The sequence below is a fragment of the Triturus cristatus genome, chromosome 10 (assembly GCF_964204655.1).
Source record: "Triturus cristatus chromosome 10, aTriCri1.1, whole genome shotgun sequence".
In the NCBI taxonomy this organism is placed as follows: Eukaryota; Metazoa; Chordata; class Amphibia; order Caudata; family Salamandridae; genus Triturus; species Triturus cristatus.
Window position 1 is genome coordinate 528,366,805 of NC_140593.1, and position 19,977 is coordinate 528,386,781.

General features: G+C 46.4%; 1 protein-coding gene across 4 annotated transcripts in view; it reads right to left on the reverse strand.

The window, feature by feature from the left end:
• Nucleotides 1–19,977, reverse strand: part of DPP6 (dipeptidyl peptidase like 6) — a 2,129,336-nt gene that overhangs the window by 718,824 nt on the left and 1,390,535 nt on the right. For all 4 annotated transcript variants that reach the window (XM_085631994.1, XM_085631993.1, XM_085631995.1 and 1 more), the window contains exon 7: nucleotides 14,861–14,942. In XM_085631994.1, the coding sequence (XP_085488120.1) occupies nucleotides 14,861–14,942 (82 nt within the window). The remainder of the gene's footprint in view (nucleotides 1–14,860; nucleotides 14,943–19,977) is intronic.

Sequence of the window (19,977 nt, forward strand, 5' to 3'; positions counted from 1 at the left end):
CCCGGAGTCACAGTCCCAAACGTCCTCTTCTTCCTGAATAAAAATGAGATTATGCTGCATACTTGTTCATATTTTAAGTAGTTCGCACAGACACACATTTTAAAAACAATAAAGTTCCTAATACCCACCTTCTATGAACAGTTAGCTTGCTGCCCCATCCACCTCCTCCCTATCCTCTGTTGCCTGAATCCATGGACTAGCCTCCTCCCTCCTGCCATGCATGGTCTGATGTGCTGCCACTGCCCTGCATTTAGCATGATGTACCAGTCCACTCATCCTGCCTTCCATTGCCCAATTCTATGGCCCATCATTGACCTCCTGCTTAGCCTCTGTGCTTTGCTTGCTGCCCCTATTCTCCTCCCCCTGCCCTCCGATGTCTTTGTACATGCCCCTGCTCCATCCTTTTTGACCACCATGTTCCATGGACCTGCCACTCCTATCTAGTCTGAGTGTTCTGTTGAGCTGCCACTCCCCTACCACCTGCCTAGCATTGTCAGATGACTGTAACCTGTCCCTGCCACCTTCATCCTGCCTGTCCACATGCCATGCCCCTATCCCCTTCCTCCTGTCCTCCATGGTCCATTTTACTGCCACACCCTTCTGCCCTCCCTGGTCTGTTGTGCTGCAACTGCTCCTCCTGCCTGCCCCGCGCGGTCTGTTGTGAGGCCCCTTACCCTGAACTCTCTTGTCTGTGCCCAGGTCCTGACCCTCCCTTCTATCCTCCATGGTCCTTTGTGCATGCCCCTGCACCTTCCTTCTTGCCCATCATAGCCATTGTGCTCCCACTAACCCTCCCACTTGCCATGCATGGTCTTCTGTGCTGCCATGGCCCCTCCCACCTTCCCTGTGTGGTCAGCTAGCTGCTCCTGACCCCCTCCCACCTTCCCTCCATGGTCTGTGTGTATGCCATCATAGTCTCACTGTTGCTCTCCATGGTGTGTCTTGTTTCTAGTGCCCATCCTGCCTGACCTCCATGGTCATCTTGCTGCTCCTACCCTGCCCCCTTGCCCCCAGCCCTCTGTTTCCATGTGCAGACCCCTATTCCCTCCCTCCTGGCTTGTCGGTTCCATTGTAATGCCCCTGATCCGTCCCTTCTGCCCTTTATGGTCTGTTATGCTGCAGCTTTCTCTCCTGCCTGTCCATTATGGTCAGCTAGCTACCATTGCCTCTTTCCCCTCTGTTGTCTGTTGTCCATGTGCATGATCCTGTCCCCTCCCTATTGCTTTCTATGGATTGATGTGCTGCACTCCCGTCCCGCATGCCCTGTGTGGTGTATTGTGCTGCTGCAAACCCTGATGCCTGCCCTGTAGGGTCAGTTTGGTGCACCTCTCAATGTCCCTCCTGTCCTCTGTTATCCGAGTCCATGTCCCTACCCCAATTCCTCTTGCCTACCATGATCCAATGTACCATACTTGCGAACATTTTGAACTTGGTAAGAGGGAGATTTTGAAATAAAACTGGGGTATTGATTTTCCCCTTTGAGTTACATTGAAAAAGAGAAGATTGTAGACAGGAAACAGATCAAGTAAAGCCCATTTGAGCTTAAAAACATTGGACGTTTCCTGGCTGAAACGGGTCTGTTGGCATGTGTGGTTGTATGACCACTGCCTCTTCCTTCTGCCCACAATGGTCTATTATATTGCCACAGCCTCTCTTGCCAGTCCTGTATTGTTGGTTTGTTGCCCCTGCCCCCCTTTCCACTGCCCTCCATAGTCTGTTGTGCTGCCACTGCCCTTCCTGCCTGCCTAGTGTGGTCAAATTGTTGCCTCTGCACTCTCCTACCTGCCTTCAATTTTCAGAGTCCGTGCCCCTGGCCTCTGCCTCTCAACAGTATCCCAATGAACAACTAGATTGCTAACATTCTATATTTATTACAAAAGTGTGGAATGCCTGACGTCATCTTGATGTAATCAAAACTGTAATGCCTAGAGCATTTCCTTTAGAAATTACATATATGAGAGGGTCTTATTTGCATCAAAATTATGGTTAGTGCTCTAAAAAACTAAAATGAGGACATATTTTCTGAGTTTTCAAATAGCGACAAAGAACTTTTAAATTATTTGTAATCTTAGTTTTTTTATCCAGTTGACCACTTGATTAAATGTTGCATCCAAGGGGAGAGGGTGTGGTGTTACTTCCAGAGCTGCAGACTTTGCAACTGGGGAACCAGGTTGGAGATTCTGCTTCAGCTCAACATTCTGTGATTCTGGTCAAATCACTTAATCTCCCCATGTCTACAACCAAAATGAATTTGATCTTGTGTGATGTAACCAATGTTCATGTAAAGCACTCCAATACCTGACAAGTCTGCACTATATAAAACTGCAAATACACAAAAAATAAGTGTTTTGCACACTTCTGTCATTGGGCTACATTTGGGCTACATCTGGGTGATATTTGGGCTACATTTGGGCTCTTTTGTCTCTGGTGGCCATTTTAGGAGATTTATTTGTTATGAAGTTTCCTAATTTCCTCATTTACTGCAGTCTCCTCAGTAGGAAATGCTTTCAGTTTTTTACTTTGATTCCATCAAGAAGGTATTCAGATATGTCACACATTTGCCATAAATTCTGAATGTTAGCACTCTAGTTGCTCATTAGATCACTGTAGTACAGCTACTGCTCACCACGGAAGTCTGCTGCTAGTATTAGAAGTGCATGTTTCAGTCTGCATATCAGAATTTTTTAATGAAATAGAAGAGGATTTGAGAAGTCACTCAAAATGTGCCCTAATTTTTCTTTCTTCAGCACTAATCATAATTTCTATGGCAAAATGAACCCCCTCATTGTGTTCCTTTTTAAATTAAATGTTTTAAGTGTTACCAGTTTATTCCAATCAAGATGGCTTCAGGTGTGCCATACTTTTGTCATAAGCAAGACAGTAAGCGTTCTAGTTGTTCTTAACAACACTCTGGGACATTCTGTCATTGGGCTATACTTGGGCTACATCTGGGCTACATTTGGGCTCTTTTGTCTCTGGTGGCCATCTTGGGAGATTTATTTGTTATGAAGTTTCCTAATTTCCTCATTTACTGCAGTCTCCTCAGTAGGAAATACTTTCAGTTTTTTACTTTGATTCCATCAAGAAGGCATTCAGATGTGTCACACATTTTCCATAAATTCTGAATGTTAGCACTCTGGTTGCTCATTAGATCACTGTAGTAAAGCTACTGCTCACCAGACACGTCTGTTGCTGGTATTCAAAGTGCATGTTTCAGTCTGCATGTCAGAATGTTTTTATGAAATAAAAGAGGATTTCAGAAGTCAAAATGCGCCCTAGTTTTTCTTTCTGCAGCACTAATCATAATTTATATGGCAAAATGAACCCCCTCATTTTGTTCCTTTGTAAATTAAATGTTTTAAGTGTTACCACTTTATTCCAATCAAGATGGCTTCAGGTGTGCCATACTTTTGTCATAAGTAAGACTGTTAGCGCTCTAGTTGTTCTTTAGCGCACTCTGGGAAGCTGCAGTAGAACACAAAGGAATCAACCGACAGTCTCTGCCCTTGTTGGATGTACATGTTTTACTGAGAATGTCAGACTTCATTCTTACATGACTGAGAAAGATAATGTGAATTTATAGAAAATATGCTCTCAGTTTAGCTTATAGATCACCTTCCAAACCTCTGTGGGAAAAGTATGAGAAAATAGTTCTCTCAAACATGGTTCGTGATATCACAGCAGAAGGCTTTTTCACATGGTAAAATCACCTTAGAACACACCACAATTCCTAAAATGAGTATGGTACCATCAACAAATGATTTATAATGTAACTAAAGTCTTAAAACCTTCTATTAACTGCAATGATTTTTAATGAGGTGCTATCATGTATATTGGTCCCAAGATGGCTGCCAACAGTTCTTGGATGAAGTACTGACAGCCAATCAGATCTCACGATGAGATGTGTGGCTAGGCTCCGCCCAGATATGTATGTGATTTTACTTTTGATTTTCTCAAGAACTACTGAACAGATTGACACCATATATGCAAAAGGCGCATGCCTGACCTGAGGACTACCTCTTTGCCAAATTTCAAGTAATTCTGTTCAGCCGTTCGGGCTGTACCTTGGACTAAAGGTCCCTATGGAAAATTGCATGGGGAAAAGGCGTTTTGGGACCCCCCTTTTTTCTCAGCCCCCACTTGACGAATCCCCCCGAGACTTTCAGGGTAGGAGCGGAGCGCCCCACCTATTTTGAAAATTTCACGAGGATTCGTCAACCGGCGCCAAAGTTATTCCAAATAGAATGTTGCGGATTTCCTATGGAAACACGGTCCTAACTATAACTATCTACTGGCGACCGCCAGTAGATAATATATATCACACAATGTTCAGCAAATTAAGCGCACGCTCAGGAGGTACTACCAAGTGCACGTTTATTAATCAAGTAACGCGTTTCGACAGACAAGCTGTCTTGATCACGTGATCAAGGCAGATTGTTTGTCGAAACGTGTTACTGGACTAATAAACCTGCACTTGGTAGTACCTCCTGAGCGTGCGCTTAATTTGCTGAACTTTGAGTGATTTATACACCGATATGTGTATATAAACATACATACATATGTGTGTGTTTGTTTAAATTAGTCTATTTATATATATGTATATTTTTATATATACATATTTAATTTATATTATATTAATGTTATATGTTAAAATATTTAAGGTTCACTACTTTTACCTATATATGTTAAAAAAACTATATTTTTGTGTATATTTTTTCAATATTAGTGTAAATAATATTTTTTATCAATATTTGTGTACTCAATATATTTGACACAATATTTCTGTTACACAATATTTCTGGTTTTGCCTATGGCAGTCAACCGGCAGAACAAAGTAACAGTCCACTTCCACTCTCAGAGCCCAGCTGTCCCTCCAATCACTAGCCACAGCACTCAGCTACGTTCACGCTGTACAAATACTGCGCATGGGCTGTATTCTACCCTGCATCATATATTGTTTTCTCTAGGTTTAATTAATGGTGTTGGCATGTTATGCTTACGCTATAGCTTTTTAAAGTGAAGGTTTGCAGCATGTAATTAAAGCTTTGTTAATTCTGATTTTTAACTTTAAGCATTGAACTGCACCATGATTCCATTTGGTTCTGGCTTCTCAATTAGAAGAACTAGGTAAACAAGAAGAAATCACAGTCGGTACTGCACTGACACACATTCAAATTGTTTTAACCAAAAGATGCAGGGCCTCATTTGTGAGAAGTGACGCATCGCTGCGTGAAAGCAGCGATGCGTCACTTCTCAGTGCGCCCTCCTTGTGACATGATTGATGCGTCATATTTACTGTATGACGCATCATGTCACAAGGAGTTACAGATACGTCAAAATTTCTGACGTATCTGTAGGCGCAAAAGTGACGCATTGCTGGAGTGTGTCACAAAAGTGACGCAACTCCAGCAATATGTCCTTTCACATGGGGCAAGCCCCATGTGAAAGGGCCTGCGTCAGTCTTACGCCTGCTGTGATGCAGGCGTAAGATATTGACGCATTTGCACCCTAGAAGTGGCACAGTGAAATTGCGTAGATTTCACTGCGTCACTTCTACGAGGCTTACATACGTGGGAACGCCCACCCTGCATACATTATACCTGACGCAGGTATAATGTAGCGCAAGGGTTTACAAAGTGACGCATCTGCTTAGATGCGTCACTTTGTAAATAGGGTGCAACAGGAGGCATGTTTTATGCCGCCACTGCGTCACAAAAAGTGACGCAACGGAAGCGCAAAACTGTCGCAAGGCCTCATAAATAAGGCCTGCAGTTGTTTCAGCATGGTACCCAATGCTTGACCTAAAGCCAACAATGGCAAAATGTTCAGTCCAGCCCAATCACTTCCACTCTCTTTAATTCTATGTTCTGCCATCCATTCTGTCTCTCTAATTTCTTTCTCTCTCGCTTTCCTTCATTATATGTCTGTGTTATAGTGAGAAGAATGTACATCTCGCTCTCTTCATCTCTCCTGAAGCCGCGCTGCACCTGCCTCACTTTAACTCTGGGAGCAGGAAAAAGTCTGAGGCCTAGCCGCGTCATTACCGATAGACAAAATGGTCAGTCCAGCCATGATAGTTTCTGAAATATCCTTTCATTCCTCTCAGGAAGGATAATGCATACACATGGGGCATGTCACAAAGTTACCACTCCTGTCAATTACTAATGGCGGTGGACCTCAGTCACTCAAAAGGGGTACTCCAGCACATACACTGAAAATGCACGCCCCTCCCACCAAACCTGGGCGTCATCTATGGGGATGGCCTGTTAAACATACTTCTCCGTCATCAAGACTCCATTTTATGCCGAGCAGAAAATGATGGTTGGTTGGGATAATATGACTGTGCCAAAGGATATCAGGACTAAGGGTAATGCCGCTGCCCGCGTCCAACGCAGGGGGACATCAGCAGGGCAGCCCTCTAGTGGCCACCCGTCGGAGCCTCCCCCCCCCCCCGCTCCGCCTCTCTCGTGAGGCAGCGCTTTGGGGAGGGGAGGCCCCCAATGGGTCTGGTTGTGGAGGCGTGTCTCGGGGTTGGGCGAGGCTGTCCCCCCCCCCCTCCTTTATAAGCGTCTCACCCTCCCTGATCGCCCTCTGCTTCCCGCGCTCCTCCTGGCCACGCGAATTTCTCGGCGCCGTCGGTCGTCGTCCTCGTGTGCGCGAGATGTCCTCTCGTTCGCCTTCGGTGTGTCGTCGTCGGGTCCGGCTATTTGTGGTGAGTGCGGGCCATTGCCGAGTGCTGCCTTCCTCACTCTTGGTGCTCCCACTTTGGCCGGGCCCGGCTTGGCGATGCGGGTGTTTCCGTTTTGTGGCTTGCAATTTATAACTTGGAGTCCCGATGTTCTACAGTGAGCTACGGGCGTCGTCTGGAGCTGCATGCACACCGCGAAGCGGGCATTGTGAGAACACTGATTAATGTTGCAAAGAGGGTGGCTAAAGTTCGACGCTGAGCTTGTGAGTGTGATTCGTTGTCTTCCTGGAGAGCGAGCGGGGTTTGTGTATTTGGGTTTTTTGACTTCGGTGGAGTTCGGGCAGAGGGTTGATGGGCAGTGTCCTCGGGCAGGCTGAGTGCAGACATGCCGCTACGAGCAGCGGGCTCAGTGCAGCAGACATGATTATTTCCATTGCACAGAACTGGCGACTGCCATTTGTTTCCCAGCGTTTCCCAATCATTGCTTTGGATGAGTTATTTGGCAGTGTGATTGCTCTCGGGCTCGTTTGTAGCCATATTGGTATGGCGTGGATTTCTTGTGTGCCTCAAGTGTGGAATGATGGTGCTGTTACTGCAGATGAATGCTCCGGCGTTGAATGGATACGCTACACCACACATTTGATTTCAGTCCTAGAAACGTTTGCCGGAAGGTGGATTGGGAGTGCATCGGGATTTCTACATTGGTGGTTGTGTGGCGTCAGAATTTGCGAGGGAGCGGGGGAGGAGCGTTGTTGTGTGGTTGTCCCCAGTGCTACACCAGCTTTCTAGTGCCAGACTTTCCTTTTGCAGGCGGCTGTGATCCGGAACTTCGGCCCAGCGTGGGAATGCATGGTTTGCTGGGCGAACAGCTGGGAAAGGAAATGAAACCAAGTGGATCGGCGCCCGGCTACACGCGAGGCGGACGGGGGAGGTGTCGGGAGGCACGAGATGCGTGTGGGTCAGCGGTTTGCTGTTTTCGGGGGAGGCATCCTTGTTGTTGCTTGTGGTTTATAGCGTGGAGTCTTGATGTTCTGGAGCTGCATGCACACCGCTGGCAGACATTGTTATAGCGTTCCGGTTGTTGATCTGCTTTGTGGTTCCACACCGCCTCACAATTGCTTTTGCCACATGGTGGAAGTGGGAGCATCCGCATGGTGCCTGTGTTTGGGATGTGTAGTGTGGCCGTGGGCGAAAATGTTGTGGCCCTGGTCCCTCCGTCACTTACCAATCTCTTTTGTCCGGCCTACGATTACTTCAGGAATGGGCAACGTCGACACAATAATCAAAAGTGGTTTGAAGAGAAAGGGGAAGGAAATGAAATGATGTAGAGCGTAAACAGGGATGACGCTTGGCTCTTAATATGGCTGCTTTTGTTTCGTAGCGTGATGGTGCTAGTGTTGTCAGCCTTTGAATGATGAAGTGCAGACTCTGCCGAGATTGCGTTCGTTGTGGGGTTGCGGGGGGGGGGGGGTAGGAACCCGTCATTGTCGTGGAAGGGGTTGCGTCTTCTAGCTCACGGTCGGTCCCTTTGAGCCTGTTCAAGGGTCAATTTTGTGGCTCTCACCCCGTGTCAGTGCCGCCCCAGGTGAGTGAAGGAGAGCCGCCCCCGCATGCGTCGCTGCCCCGGTGCCGCGGAGTGTGCCTCGCTGTGGCGCGTCCACCCTTCCGTGGCGTTGCTGCTACCCCCCCCTACACTGTTCAGAAAGGATCCATTCGAGGGCAGGCTGCACGCTGCCCTCCGCGCCCAGCAGGCGCGGCTCTCGTGGGACGGTTGTTCCTTTCAGGGGCTCACCAACGATCTGTTTTCTTGACATGCCACCATGTTCAGATGTCTGGTCCCCCGTCGCGGTTCCCTGCCGTCTTCCCCTGCCGGGTTGGGAAGTTTATTATGCTTAAGCACCGGATGCTGCGTTTCTTTCAGTGGCAATTCCAGGCCTCACATAAATGTCTAGATAACCCGGGGGATTCGTTATCTTCCTGGAGAGAGATCAGGAATTTGTATAGTGGGGGTTTTTGACTTCGGTGTAGTTAGTGCAGAGGGTTAATATGCCGGCTGCGAAGAACGTGTGCCAAGTAGATTTCAGAGTGCGTATGAGGTAAATAGGTCAGCGGGTTACTGTGTTCAAAAGAGGCATCCTTTTGTTACTTGCAATGTATATCTTAAAGCCCTAATAGTCAACAGTGAGCTACGAACGCTCATCCTAGAGCTGCACGCACACCGCAAAACATACAGTAGAACATTGATTAATGTTGCAAAGAGGGTTATTTTGGCTAGAAATCGCCTGAGCTTGTGCTTCTCCACACCAAGCAACCTATACTATACTGGGTGATCTATGATGAGTCTGTACTCATTACGGTTTATGGTAAGCGTTTTTGAGAAACATATGGCTAGCTAGGGCTGCAGACAGAATTTCTCGTCCTAGAGCATTTCCAATGTGCATCTCCGTGCAATTCTTCCTGGTGGGGCGGCCAGGAATATTCAGACAATGTGGTGGGGCTCTCGCATAATTATACAGTGAATGGCGGCCGATTTCTTACATCTGCTGTTGCAATTTAGGCATGACAAGCATTGGGGAGCACAATGGGTCTAGTTTTACTAGTTTTAGCTTTGGCCAATGGTAGTTTTCGTCAGCCAGATTCGGAATAGATGACATGGCAGGACACTAGAAGTGGATGTCGGTATGTCCAAGTTGGGGAAGGTTTTTCTTGTGATACAGGCAAGCTTGCATTGTGGTGCACCAGGGCCAATAGCCTTCGGTATCGGCCCGGCAGCATCGTGCATAGGCACGCATTTAATAGGAATAAAAACCCACATTGCTTATGCCCTTATGCAGTGTCAGATGCAGACTCCTGCGCCGCCGGCAATACAGCAGCTTTCTGTATGTACACATGTAGGGCTTCATCTTGTGTTGTCAGTTAGAATAAATTTTGAGGGGCAGTCGTACCTGCGCTGCACGGTCACAAAAGTCGTGAGGCCCCTTCACTCAGCCATGTCTCTGGAACCATGCAATGCCGGGGCGCATTTTGTATATCCTTGGGCCGGCAACATATTCCTTCATCTCCAGCATGCTTTGCTGATTAATTGATTAGATGAATAAAGTCGCATGTTCTAGCTCAAACAGAGCAACAGTTACTAATCGCAATGACATGGGTTAACACGCACTGGAAGGCCCCTTTACATTTATTCCCTGGTATCTTTGTCCCTAAATCCAGCATTTATTAGGGTTATCCGGTACAGGGGGGGAATCTCTTTGGCATTAGTTCCATGCCTGTAGGTTCGAAGGGACGAAGTTATGTGTCCCAAGTGGTGCAACAGGATAAGGGAGGGTATATAGATATATGTTATCCTGGTAGCAGGAGTACAAATATGTCAAGGTTCAGCCTAAAACCCAGTCTCAACCATAATGCAATGGTCAGCTTGTGGAAAGGTGTAACACAGAAATTGATTTACCAATGTTATTATTGTGAGTTCAACGCTTGAGTCAAGAGATGCTGCTGTCTTTCATCTTTGCCTGGCTATTCGAAAACAGCTGGGGTAAGGTTTCTTTCAAATCAGTCATAGTGGCAGCTTAGTCTATACAGAAAAGTCAGCAGCCTGAGCTGTTTTGAGACAAGTTTTAGGCCTGGCTTTGTGTGTCATACATAACATCTTGAAGGTATTTATTATTGTGAGTTCCACGCTTAAGTCAAGAGATGCGGCTGCCTTTTCATCTTTAGCCTTGCTATTCGGAAACAGCTGGTGTAATATTTTCTGCAACTCAATCATAGTGGCAGCTTAGTCTTTACCGGAAAGGCAGCAGCCTGAGCTGTTTTCAGACATGCGGAAGGCCTGGGTTTGTGTGTCATACTTAACATCTTTGAGGTTATTCCCCCGGTTCCACAGGGAGGCCAGGGAAAGCACAGAGTGACATGGTTTACCGAGACTTAGCCTGGCTTGCCTCTTCTGCGACCTTGTGAGGTTTGTTTATGTATTGTATGACGGTGACAGAGGCGGTCACTGTTGGTTGATAGGCACCAGGGCCGGATGACATTTAAGTGCATTGTGTGCTGGAAACTAAGGAGCGGGTCCATTTAGTAAGCACAAGGAGCATGGGGGGTGTTTCTAGCTCTAAAAGAAAGTTGAGACAACCCAGTTAAGTTTCAGTGCACGGCCACATTTGGTGGGGCAATTCCATGTGTAAAGCATTAAATCAGTCAGCCCTGTGAATTAGGCAGGCGTACGATTAGCTAAGATTTTGTCCAAACTGAGGGTGAGCATATAGACCATAAATTCATAGTGGAACCAGGGAAAGCGTTACAAAGCAATGCTGTAGATTTCCTGCAGAATGCCGTATGGCTAAGATTTCGGGATAAGGCCCTGACCTTTCACCCCCCGAGGGACCATCACCAATTGCGAGCAAACAGGCGAGGAGCATACTAATCCGCCAGGAAGTGTAACTGCGATGCAAGAAGTTTGGTAAACACAGCGTGAGAGCACAAATAATGACAAGGGGTTATGGACCATTTGGCATTTCCGATATCCTGCCAGGGGATATTGTTCACCACCGGTTTCAACAGACTTGTCTGCCCCACGGGCTATCCTTCCAGGGCCTAAAACCAGTGACTGGAAGGGGCATCTTCTTCGACCTGTGTTGAACCGGGACAGGAAGCAAGGCGGGCTTGATAACCCTTACTTCTACCTGCGTTGGCACATCTTGTCAGGAGTGATTGTCAAAGGTATTGCACTCCAGCCAGGCTAGGTTAACACCCATCCATCCCAAGCTAGGTGTTCAAGGTGATATTGGGCCGCATACACACAACCCAGTATCAGGCCCCTGGGGTCATCAGCGTCGTGAATTACTAAATTCTACTGAACTGGAGGTGGGACCGGGTCTTACACTAGCAGAAGTTAGGGAGTGCAAGCCTCCTCCTAGGGGGGTGGCTGCCTGAATTTGATGAACTAGTCCAAACGTTTCACAGCACTACACGTGGGAGAGTGTCCATTACCTGTGCATACTTCAACCAGACACCCCAGAATGGCATGCCCTCATCTACATGGTCATAATTGAGAGAGCAGAGAGCGACCATACCTCTTGTACTTTGCACATAAAACTTTCTAATAATGGAAAGGGCTTAACACCTTCTGAAATGAGCATGACCAGAGATGTGCTGCCGCCAACGACATTTGACAGGTTAAATGGGCAAAGCTAGCGGAAAGCCAGATGTATTGTCATCAATTAAGGCAGACGTGACCCAGGTATTGGCAAGATAGAGACACTGCCAACTATGAAGGTACATTAAATCATTACTGGGGCTCACAACAAATTATTTGATAAAATTAAGAGGTTTCTTTTTCAAGCCACTATGTCGGTGCCACGAATTACCTATAACGCAGCAACACTGGTATAACAAGGTCTGTAGGCAAACCTATTAACTCCTTGCAGCAGCAATAAAGTTTAAAATCTAGCTTCTATTCAACCAGCAACTAAACTGTATACGCTGTCCCAGTGGAGAGCAAGAAAAGATTGGGATACACAGCGGGACTAGTAGAAGACCCTATCATCCAATTTAATGTAGCTTAATTTGCAAGTAGAAAGGCAAAAACAAGGAGAGGTTGCTAAGATATGGGTCGGTTTGCATTAAACAATAGGTTAATACAATGTGAAAGGAAGCAAACGTAGGGGGTTAATGGCCGAAAAGGTAAACATGGCAGAGTTAGCAGTTTTACCGATTTTTCAGTTATTTGTACTGGCAGGCTGTAGGAGGGTGAGATGGTCTCTACGACGCATTTGCCAACAATGCTGTCACCAGCTAGGGTTTGTGGCATTAACCATTCGGAGACAGTGACATGATGCAGCCAGGGACAGTGAGCATATGTTCCCGTGTGCTGGGTGAGAGTACAAAGACAGAGGCTGTTGCCCCCCCAATACTGTCTGATGCTCACGGCTTTTAAGGGCACGCCCCCTCATGAGATACCCGTGATGTCAGCTTGTGTTTATATACGTAGGGGAGGTGGTTAACTCACACGTTACCTTCACCTTGCTTTATGGTGCTGTAGCTGTTGGAAACACACTTCTAAGCCAGGAAGGCCCCTCATTTGCAATTTGCAATTGAAAATCAGAATCGGATGGCAGGGCCATAAGCGCCATTTCACCATGCCTGGTTACCAATGCCATATTTTCAAGCCTGAGAAACAGATGGAGGTGTTGCTCTTCTCGCTCAGCCTTTCCGTGGAGCCAGGGAGTTGGGGAACGTTCACAAATTTTGGTCCTTGAGCTGAGAGATACGTATTCTTCAGCGGCTCAGTCAGTCATAATGGCTTTATCCGGAGTCATGATAAACGGCGCCCTATATAGCAGTTACGTTAAATGTTTTGCCCTGTCGAGACATCATGCAAAACCTCGAAGCAGCAGCAATTTGGGAACCATGACACTATCAATACATCACTTGGGGCATGGGTTTTCATCAGACATGCATTGATCCAAGAGAAGGTGGAGGGGTTCTATGAGCCTGATGGGGTACACCTGTCCAGGGTAGGGATGGACATGGTCTTGCTGGACGTGCAAGAGGCGCTCGCAGGGGCAGGGCATCAGTAGCAGCAATGGAGGGATAGGGGGGGCTCTGGCAGCGACGGGAGACTCCCCAGAGCTGTGGCGGAGTTACAGGGCGATCTGGAGGCAGAAGGGTACAGTAAGGGTACCTCTGCGACAGGCGGTACAGTAAGGGTACCCCTGTCCGGCACAGTAAGGGTGCCCGAGCCAAGGTCCAGGAGCCGAAGGAGGTTCTGGGAAGACCGCGACGGCGCCCCGTTAGTCCTTCGGGCGGTTGGGGGGCCTGACCAACCGGGGGTGTGCCATAACACGCTCCGCCCCCCGTTAAAAGGGGCGGGAGTATTACACAGATCACGTGATCCAAAGGAGGATCTGAAAAATGTGCCGCACTGCCGGGCATCGACCCACCGTGCGTGCTGGCTCGTAAGGCGGGCGGAGCAGCGAGGGGCTGCTTGCCCTGGATCGCCCGTAAGATAACCCACTTATCGTCATACGTATGTTGTATGAAATAAACCTGCAGCAGTTCTTCACCCATAACGAAGGTGTCAGTGTAATCTTTGGGTGACGTCTGTGCATGCGTGTTGAGTGGAGCGGATGACGGTGTGGTCACTATGCCGCTGCCCGCGTCCCACGCAGGGGGACATCAGCAGGGCAGCCCTCTAGTGGCCACCCGTCGGAGCCTCCCCCCCCCCCCCCCCTGCTCCGCCTCTCTCGTGAGGCCGCGCTTTGGGGAGGGGAGGCCCCCAATGGGTCTGGTTGTGGAGGCGTGTCTCGGGGTTGGGCGAGGCTGTCCCCCCCCCTCCTTTATAAGCGTCTCACCCTCCCTGATCGCCCTCTGCTTCCCGCGCTCCTCCTGGCCACGCGAATTCCCACCCTTTCCGCTTACCCTGCGCGGCGGAGGCAGCGCGTTATTGGAATGTTGTAATGTTTTTTCTTACGTTGCAGGCGGAGTTACAGGGCGATCTGGAGGCAAAAGGGTACAGTAAGGGTACCTCTGCGACAGGCGGTACAGTAAGGGTACCCCTGTCCGGCACAGTAAGGGTGCCCGAGCCAAGGTCCAGGACCCGAAGGAGGTTCTGGGAAGACCGCGACGGCGCCCCATTAGTCCTTCGGGCGGTTGGGGGGGCCTGACCAACCGGGGGTGTGCCATAACACGCTCCGCCCCCGTTAAAAGGGGCTGGAGTATTACATAGATCACGTGATCCAAAGGAGGATCTGAAAAATGTGCCGCATTGCCGGGCATCGACCCACCGTGCGTGCTGGCTCGTAAGGCGGGTGGAGCAGCGAGGGGCTGCTTGCCCTGGATCGCCCGTAAGATAACCCACTTATCGTCATACGTATGTTGTATGAAATAAACCTGCAGCAGTTCTTCACCCATAACGAAGGTGTCAGTGTAATCTTTGGGTGACGTCTGTGCATGCGTGTTGACTGGAGCGGATGACGGTGTGGTCACTATGAGAAATGCACTTTAACACACTGACACTTCGAACGATCGAGGCATATCCGAAAATAGTGTGAAGCGTGCGCTTCATTTGATGTGTCAAACATTGGAAACAAATTACAAAAGCAAAATGTCACAGTTGTGTCGATACTGCAAAAAGCAATTTTTTACGGTACCCCAATGACCATTTTTCCTTCTTACCAGCTGTTGGTCTTTCGGTCCCCATCCGGCATACTGGAGCGGCACATTTTTTACCTCAGGTGGATTTAAATTGCGATGTTCCCTGTAAACAGAAGATTACATATTTGTCATATTTTACTGGTTTAGTACAGATCTTAAATATCAACATTCATTGAAATAATGACATTTTTATTCAAATACCTGTTTAAAGTGACGGAGTGCAAAGCTACATTTTTGAAGCAACTGTATTTTTCTGTCATTCCCTTTATCAGGCGCATGGAAACAGATCTCACATTAAGATATCAAACAGATCTAAATAATCCTACAATCCCAAACCGACCAATGGCATTTTAGATACCTTGTTCAAAATGTTTTAAAAAACTTGTTAAAATGTGTTATATTTTGGCCCCCCTTTATTTTGCTGTACTACCATGTTCCTGAAAGAGGTCCGCTGAAATAACCAGATTTTATAATCATAATGAGACCAGCTGAAGCAACCTGATCTCATCACTCTATAGAGACTGGTAACTGCTTTACTGGCCCCAAGAGAATTAAGAGGCCACTCGCAATGGGGGCATAAAAAAATCCACTTTCTTTCCTCTCAGAATGATGCTCGTTTACTCCACATGGTCCCATAGTTGTTCAACCAATTTTATACATTTTCAAACACTATCATTTATAGCCGTTATAGCCGTTATATTTTTTACTTTGATGCAAAAGAGGGAACGTCTTTCCAGGCACATTTCAGTTCCTTCCTGTGATATTGCTGGTTTTAGGCTTTTCTGCGTACTGGAGGTTGTGTGTGTCGCCACTCTTCTCTCAGCGGCACGTGACAGCTGACATGCTGCATGGTAAGTGGGCTGGTGCAGCCTGACGTTTCTGCTCGCAGCATTCTCATTTCACCACTGACACAGTACTCCCCAGAGGCCACCTGTGACTACTGCAGCATAACAATATACCAAGGGAGCCGTGGGTGAGACACAACAAATTGATCAAGCCCACCCACATCACAGAACCTTCAGCATCCACCCACATATGTCTCGCTTCCCCAGTAAAGTCATGACAGTTGTATTAGGCTGAGAGCTTTTCCGCATTATATTGTCATTGTTTGCTGAGTGCTTACATTTTCAGTTAGCTATAATAAGTATGGGGTAATATTAGACCTGGCATCCTTGGCATGATTTTCCCTGACTTGTGCCTTCTGACTTTCTGTCTTGCTTACTTTGTTTTTGCTGGCTTTAGAACTCTGGGCACACCACCACTGCTAACCAGTGCTAAAGTGCATGTGCTTTCTGCTTTAGACATGGTAACATTTGCTTATCCACAGCTGGCCTATTTAATTTACCTATAAGCCCATAGTAAAGCGCACTACACGTGCCCTGGGCCTGTAAATTAAATGCTACTAGTGTGCCTGCAGCATTGATTATTTCACCCACTTCAGTAGCCCTTTAAACATGTCTCAGACCTGCCACTACAGAGCTTGTGGTGCAGTTTTAAAGCGCCATGTCAAGCTGGCAAGTTAACCCTCTTGCCAGGCCCAAACCTTACTTATTAAAACGTATAAGTCACCCCTATGGTAGGCCATGGACAGCCCAAGGGCAAAAAGTAATGTTATCAAAAACTAAGACATACTTTATAAGTTTTCCTTGTTCTTGTAGTGAAAAACCCTTTCACTACTGCAAGGCCTATCTCTCCTATAGGTTAACGTTGGGCTTACCTTATTATATCTCATAAGTGTAATTTACAATTGGGAAGGGATTGGGCCCCCAGGTTTGGTGTCTCTGGAATCACAATTTAAAATCCTAACTTATGGTGAAGTTAGATTTTAAATTGTAATTCTGAAAACCCCACATTTAGTAAGTTGGCATTTTCTTACTTTAACCATTTGGTGCCTTCTACCGGTCTCTGAAAACACATCTGGGTGGGTGACAGCTGGGCTTTATGCATTCCATCTAGACAACCAGACCCAAAGGGAGCTTGGGTGTGACTGATGGGCCATCCAGAACCTGATGGGCCATCATGGGAGGATGGGAGGGAGGAGCTGACACTTACACCTGAATAGGCTGTGTTCTGTCCCCACACAGAGGGCTACATACCTATCTGTATTGAGTCTGGGGCCAGGACAGGAAGGGCACAGATTCTGTGCACTTCAGAAGCACAACTGGGTATAAGTACTGAACCTCAAACACCACCACTTCAGTACACTTCTGGACCTGTGGATACTCTGCCAGGAAGAAGGGCAGCTACAAGGACTGTGAAAAGTAATGATGCCAGAACACAATAACGGTAAGTGTATTGCTCCTGACCAGGAGGGAGACTAACAGCCAATTGGGAGCGCTAGATATGTTCTAGAGCCCAATCACAGCCTCAGTCCAGAAAACAATATGAACATTCTGTCATATCCTTTTCAGATCAGAACACAATAACATCTCCCTCCTTTAACAATTCAACAAAACTATTACAAAAAGAAAAACATAAATTGACAACGAACACTAACTTTTATAACCCACATGTAATGGTATAACATATGGCAGTTAAAACATAAATGTAAAGTTATCAGGTAAAATGTGAGTAACCAAATGTTCCAACATAAAATATAAACCCTACACAGGTGTTTAAATTACATAATGAACTTATTAAACTTTTTCAGAGTTTTGATTTCATTGTGATCCCTAAGAACATGTTTTCCGCACACACTCCTGCTCTGGATTCATGATCCATTTCACCTTGGTTTTTCTGCTATTTCCTCAATGAAGCTTTCACAATTTTTTCTTATTCAATACACTTCCATCACTCAACAAGAGTGCGTAATTATTTACTGTCCTAACCTTAAAAGGATCTGAATATTTAGGATGCCCTTTGCTAACCATACGCCCTTTCCGTACACTAACACAATCACCACTCACATAATCACCATCCTTACAGGACTCACTTTCCAACACCACCTTGGTTCGTTACACTTCTTTGGACATCAGTGCCCTGGCCCTGCACACTCTCATTGCTCCAAACTGAGACTTCCCAGTCACAGATTGGGGTCGGGTACGGTAAGACCAAAACAACTTTGTCATTACCACTTTCCAATCCACTCCTCCATCAAATGGCAGCTGTAAATCCTCCTTCAATGCTCTGTTCCACCTCTCCACAAGTCCATTGCTTTGAAGATAGTACACCGATGAACGAACAAACTCTATTCCCTGCTCTAGAAAAAAATCTGTCATGTGCTGGGAAACAAACTGGACACAATTATCCGAAACCCTAATTTCCGGCACTCATTCTCTCAAAAACAACTTTTTTTTAACACAATTACTGTTTCTGAAGAAACTTCCACAGTGATTTTTACTTCAGGCAACCTTGAAAAATAGTAGATTACTACAATTGCATATCTGTGGCAACTTCCCATCCCCTGCAATGGACCCGTAATATACATTTCCGTTTTCCTCCAGCGACCAGCTGGCTTATCCGAGTCCAATGGAGGGTAGCTTACAGTTTTCTGTGATTTATCACTCCACGCACATAAAACACACTCTCTGTAATGCTCCTCTCCACATCACTATCTAATCCAGGCCACCAATACTCTTCTCTTAACCTTCTCTTGGTAGCACTCATTCCTATGTGACCAACATGTGCCAGTCTAACTAATCTCTATATCAGTACCAAAGATACTACCAGTAAATCACTTCCAATCAACACTTCAATTATGATGGCCAATTCCTGACTAACCTGTTGGAAACACTCTGCATCAAAAGATGTACTCCCTTTGTTCGGCCACCCTTCACAGAGATATTTCTCAATTTCACCAAACACATTGTCTCCTATAACGGCTTTCAACTATTCTTCATGTGATATTCTGCCTTCAGTTATTATACTCACCCCTGCCACCAACCAATCAATTTCCTCACAGCACACTAGACACACCCCCTGAAGGCAATCTCGATAAACAGTTGGACAGCATATTGGTTTTCTGGGAACATATTAAATGGGGAAATAGTATTCAAACATTCCCATAGTCCATTGCGCTATTCTCTGAGACACTCTCCTCTCCCACTTGTTGTAAACACCTCTATAAGTAGACAATTACATTTGTTCCCCATACATATGTTCTGAAATGATTCAGCCCCCACCACACAGCCAAAGCTTCCCCCTCAGTGGTGAAATAATTTTCCTCTGTATCTCTTAATGGTTTTGAAACATAAGCCATTGTAACATCTACACCATTCTTCCTTTGTAAAAGCACACCATCTAAACCCACCAATCTGGCATCAGTGTTTACTACAAAAGGATCATTGGTGTCAAATGGTTGAATAGCTAGCGCTGTGGCAAAGTTTGTTTTCAAACCCTTAAACTGTTTTTTTTCAATTCTCACACCTAACAGACTTAACATTTTCGAGCACGAGACTGCACTTGTGTTAGATCTTGTCTGCAAACGTAGGTACAAAGCGGGAATAATATTCAGCTAAACCCAAAAATGACTGTAACTGGTCTTTACATGTTGCAGTCTGGGCTTCCTCTATAGTAGAAACCACTTTTGCACACTTAAGTGTGGTCCACATTTCACCTATATTAGAAAGAGGATGTCGGTCCACCCAGATTGCCACATTCTGATTCCTTAAGTCCACACACAACCTAATGTCACCATTACTCTTCTTAGCCATCACCACCGGAGCTAGCCACTCTGACAATTCTATTTCTTCAATCGCCTCACACTCACATAACTTATGTAATTCTCGATGCAGGGGTTCTCTCCTCATTAGTGGTACTCCCCGGGGTTTATAAGCCACAGGAGTTATCCTATTCCTCAACATCATCTTATGCATGAATCCTTTGAGAGTTCCCAACTATTCCTTAAAAGCATCCGGATATTCTATGAAGTATGGCACTCCTGCTTCAACCTCACACACTTTAGTCTGTGCTCCCAGCACCTTATCCAGATTATTTGCACCAAAACAAATTCCTAAATCCCTTTGCTGAGGCCAACCAAACCACTACACACCCTCCTTGGCAAAATACACTTTTGATGATCCTGCATTCTGCAGAAACTCTTGTTGGGCTTCAATGAAGCCCGCTAAATTGATGGGTTTATTTCCATATGCCACAAACCTCATATCTGGATTACTCAGTACATGTAGTGGAAAATTCTT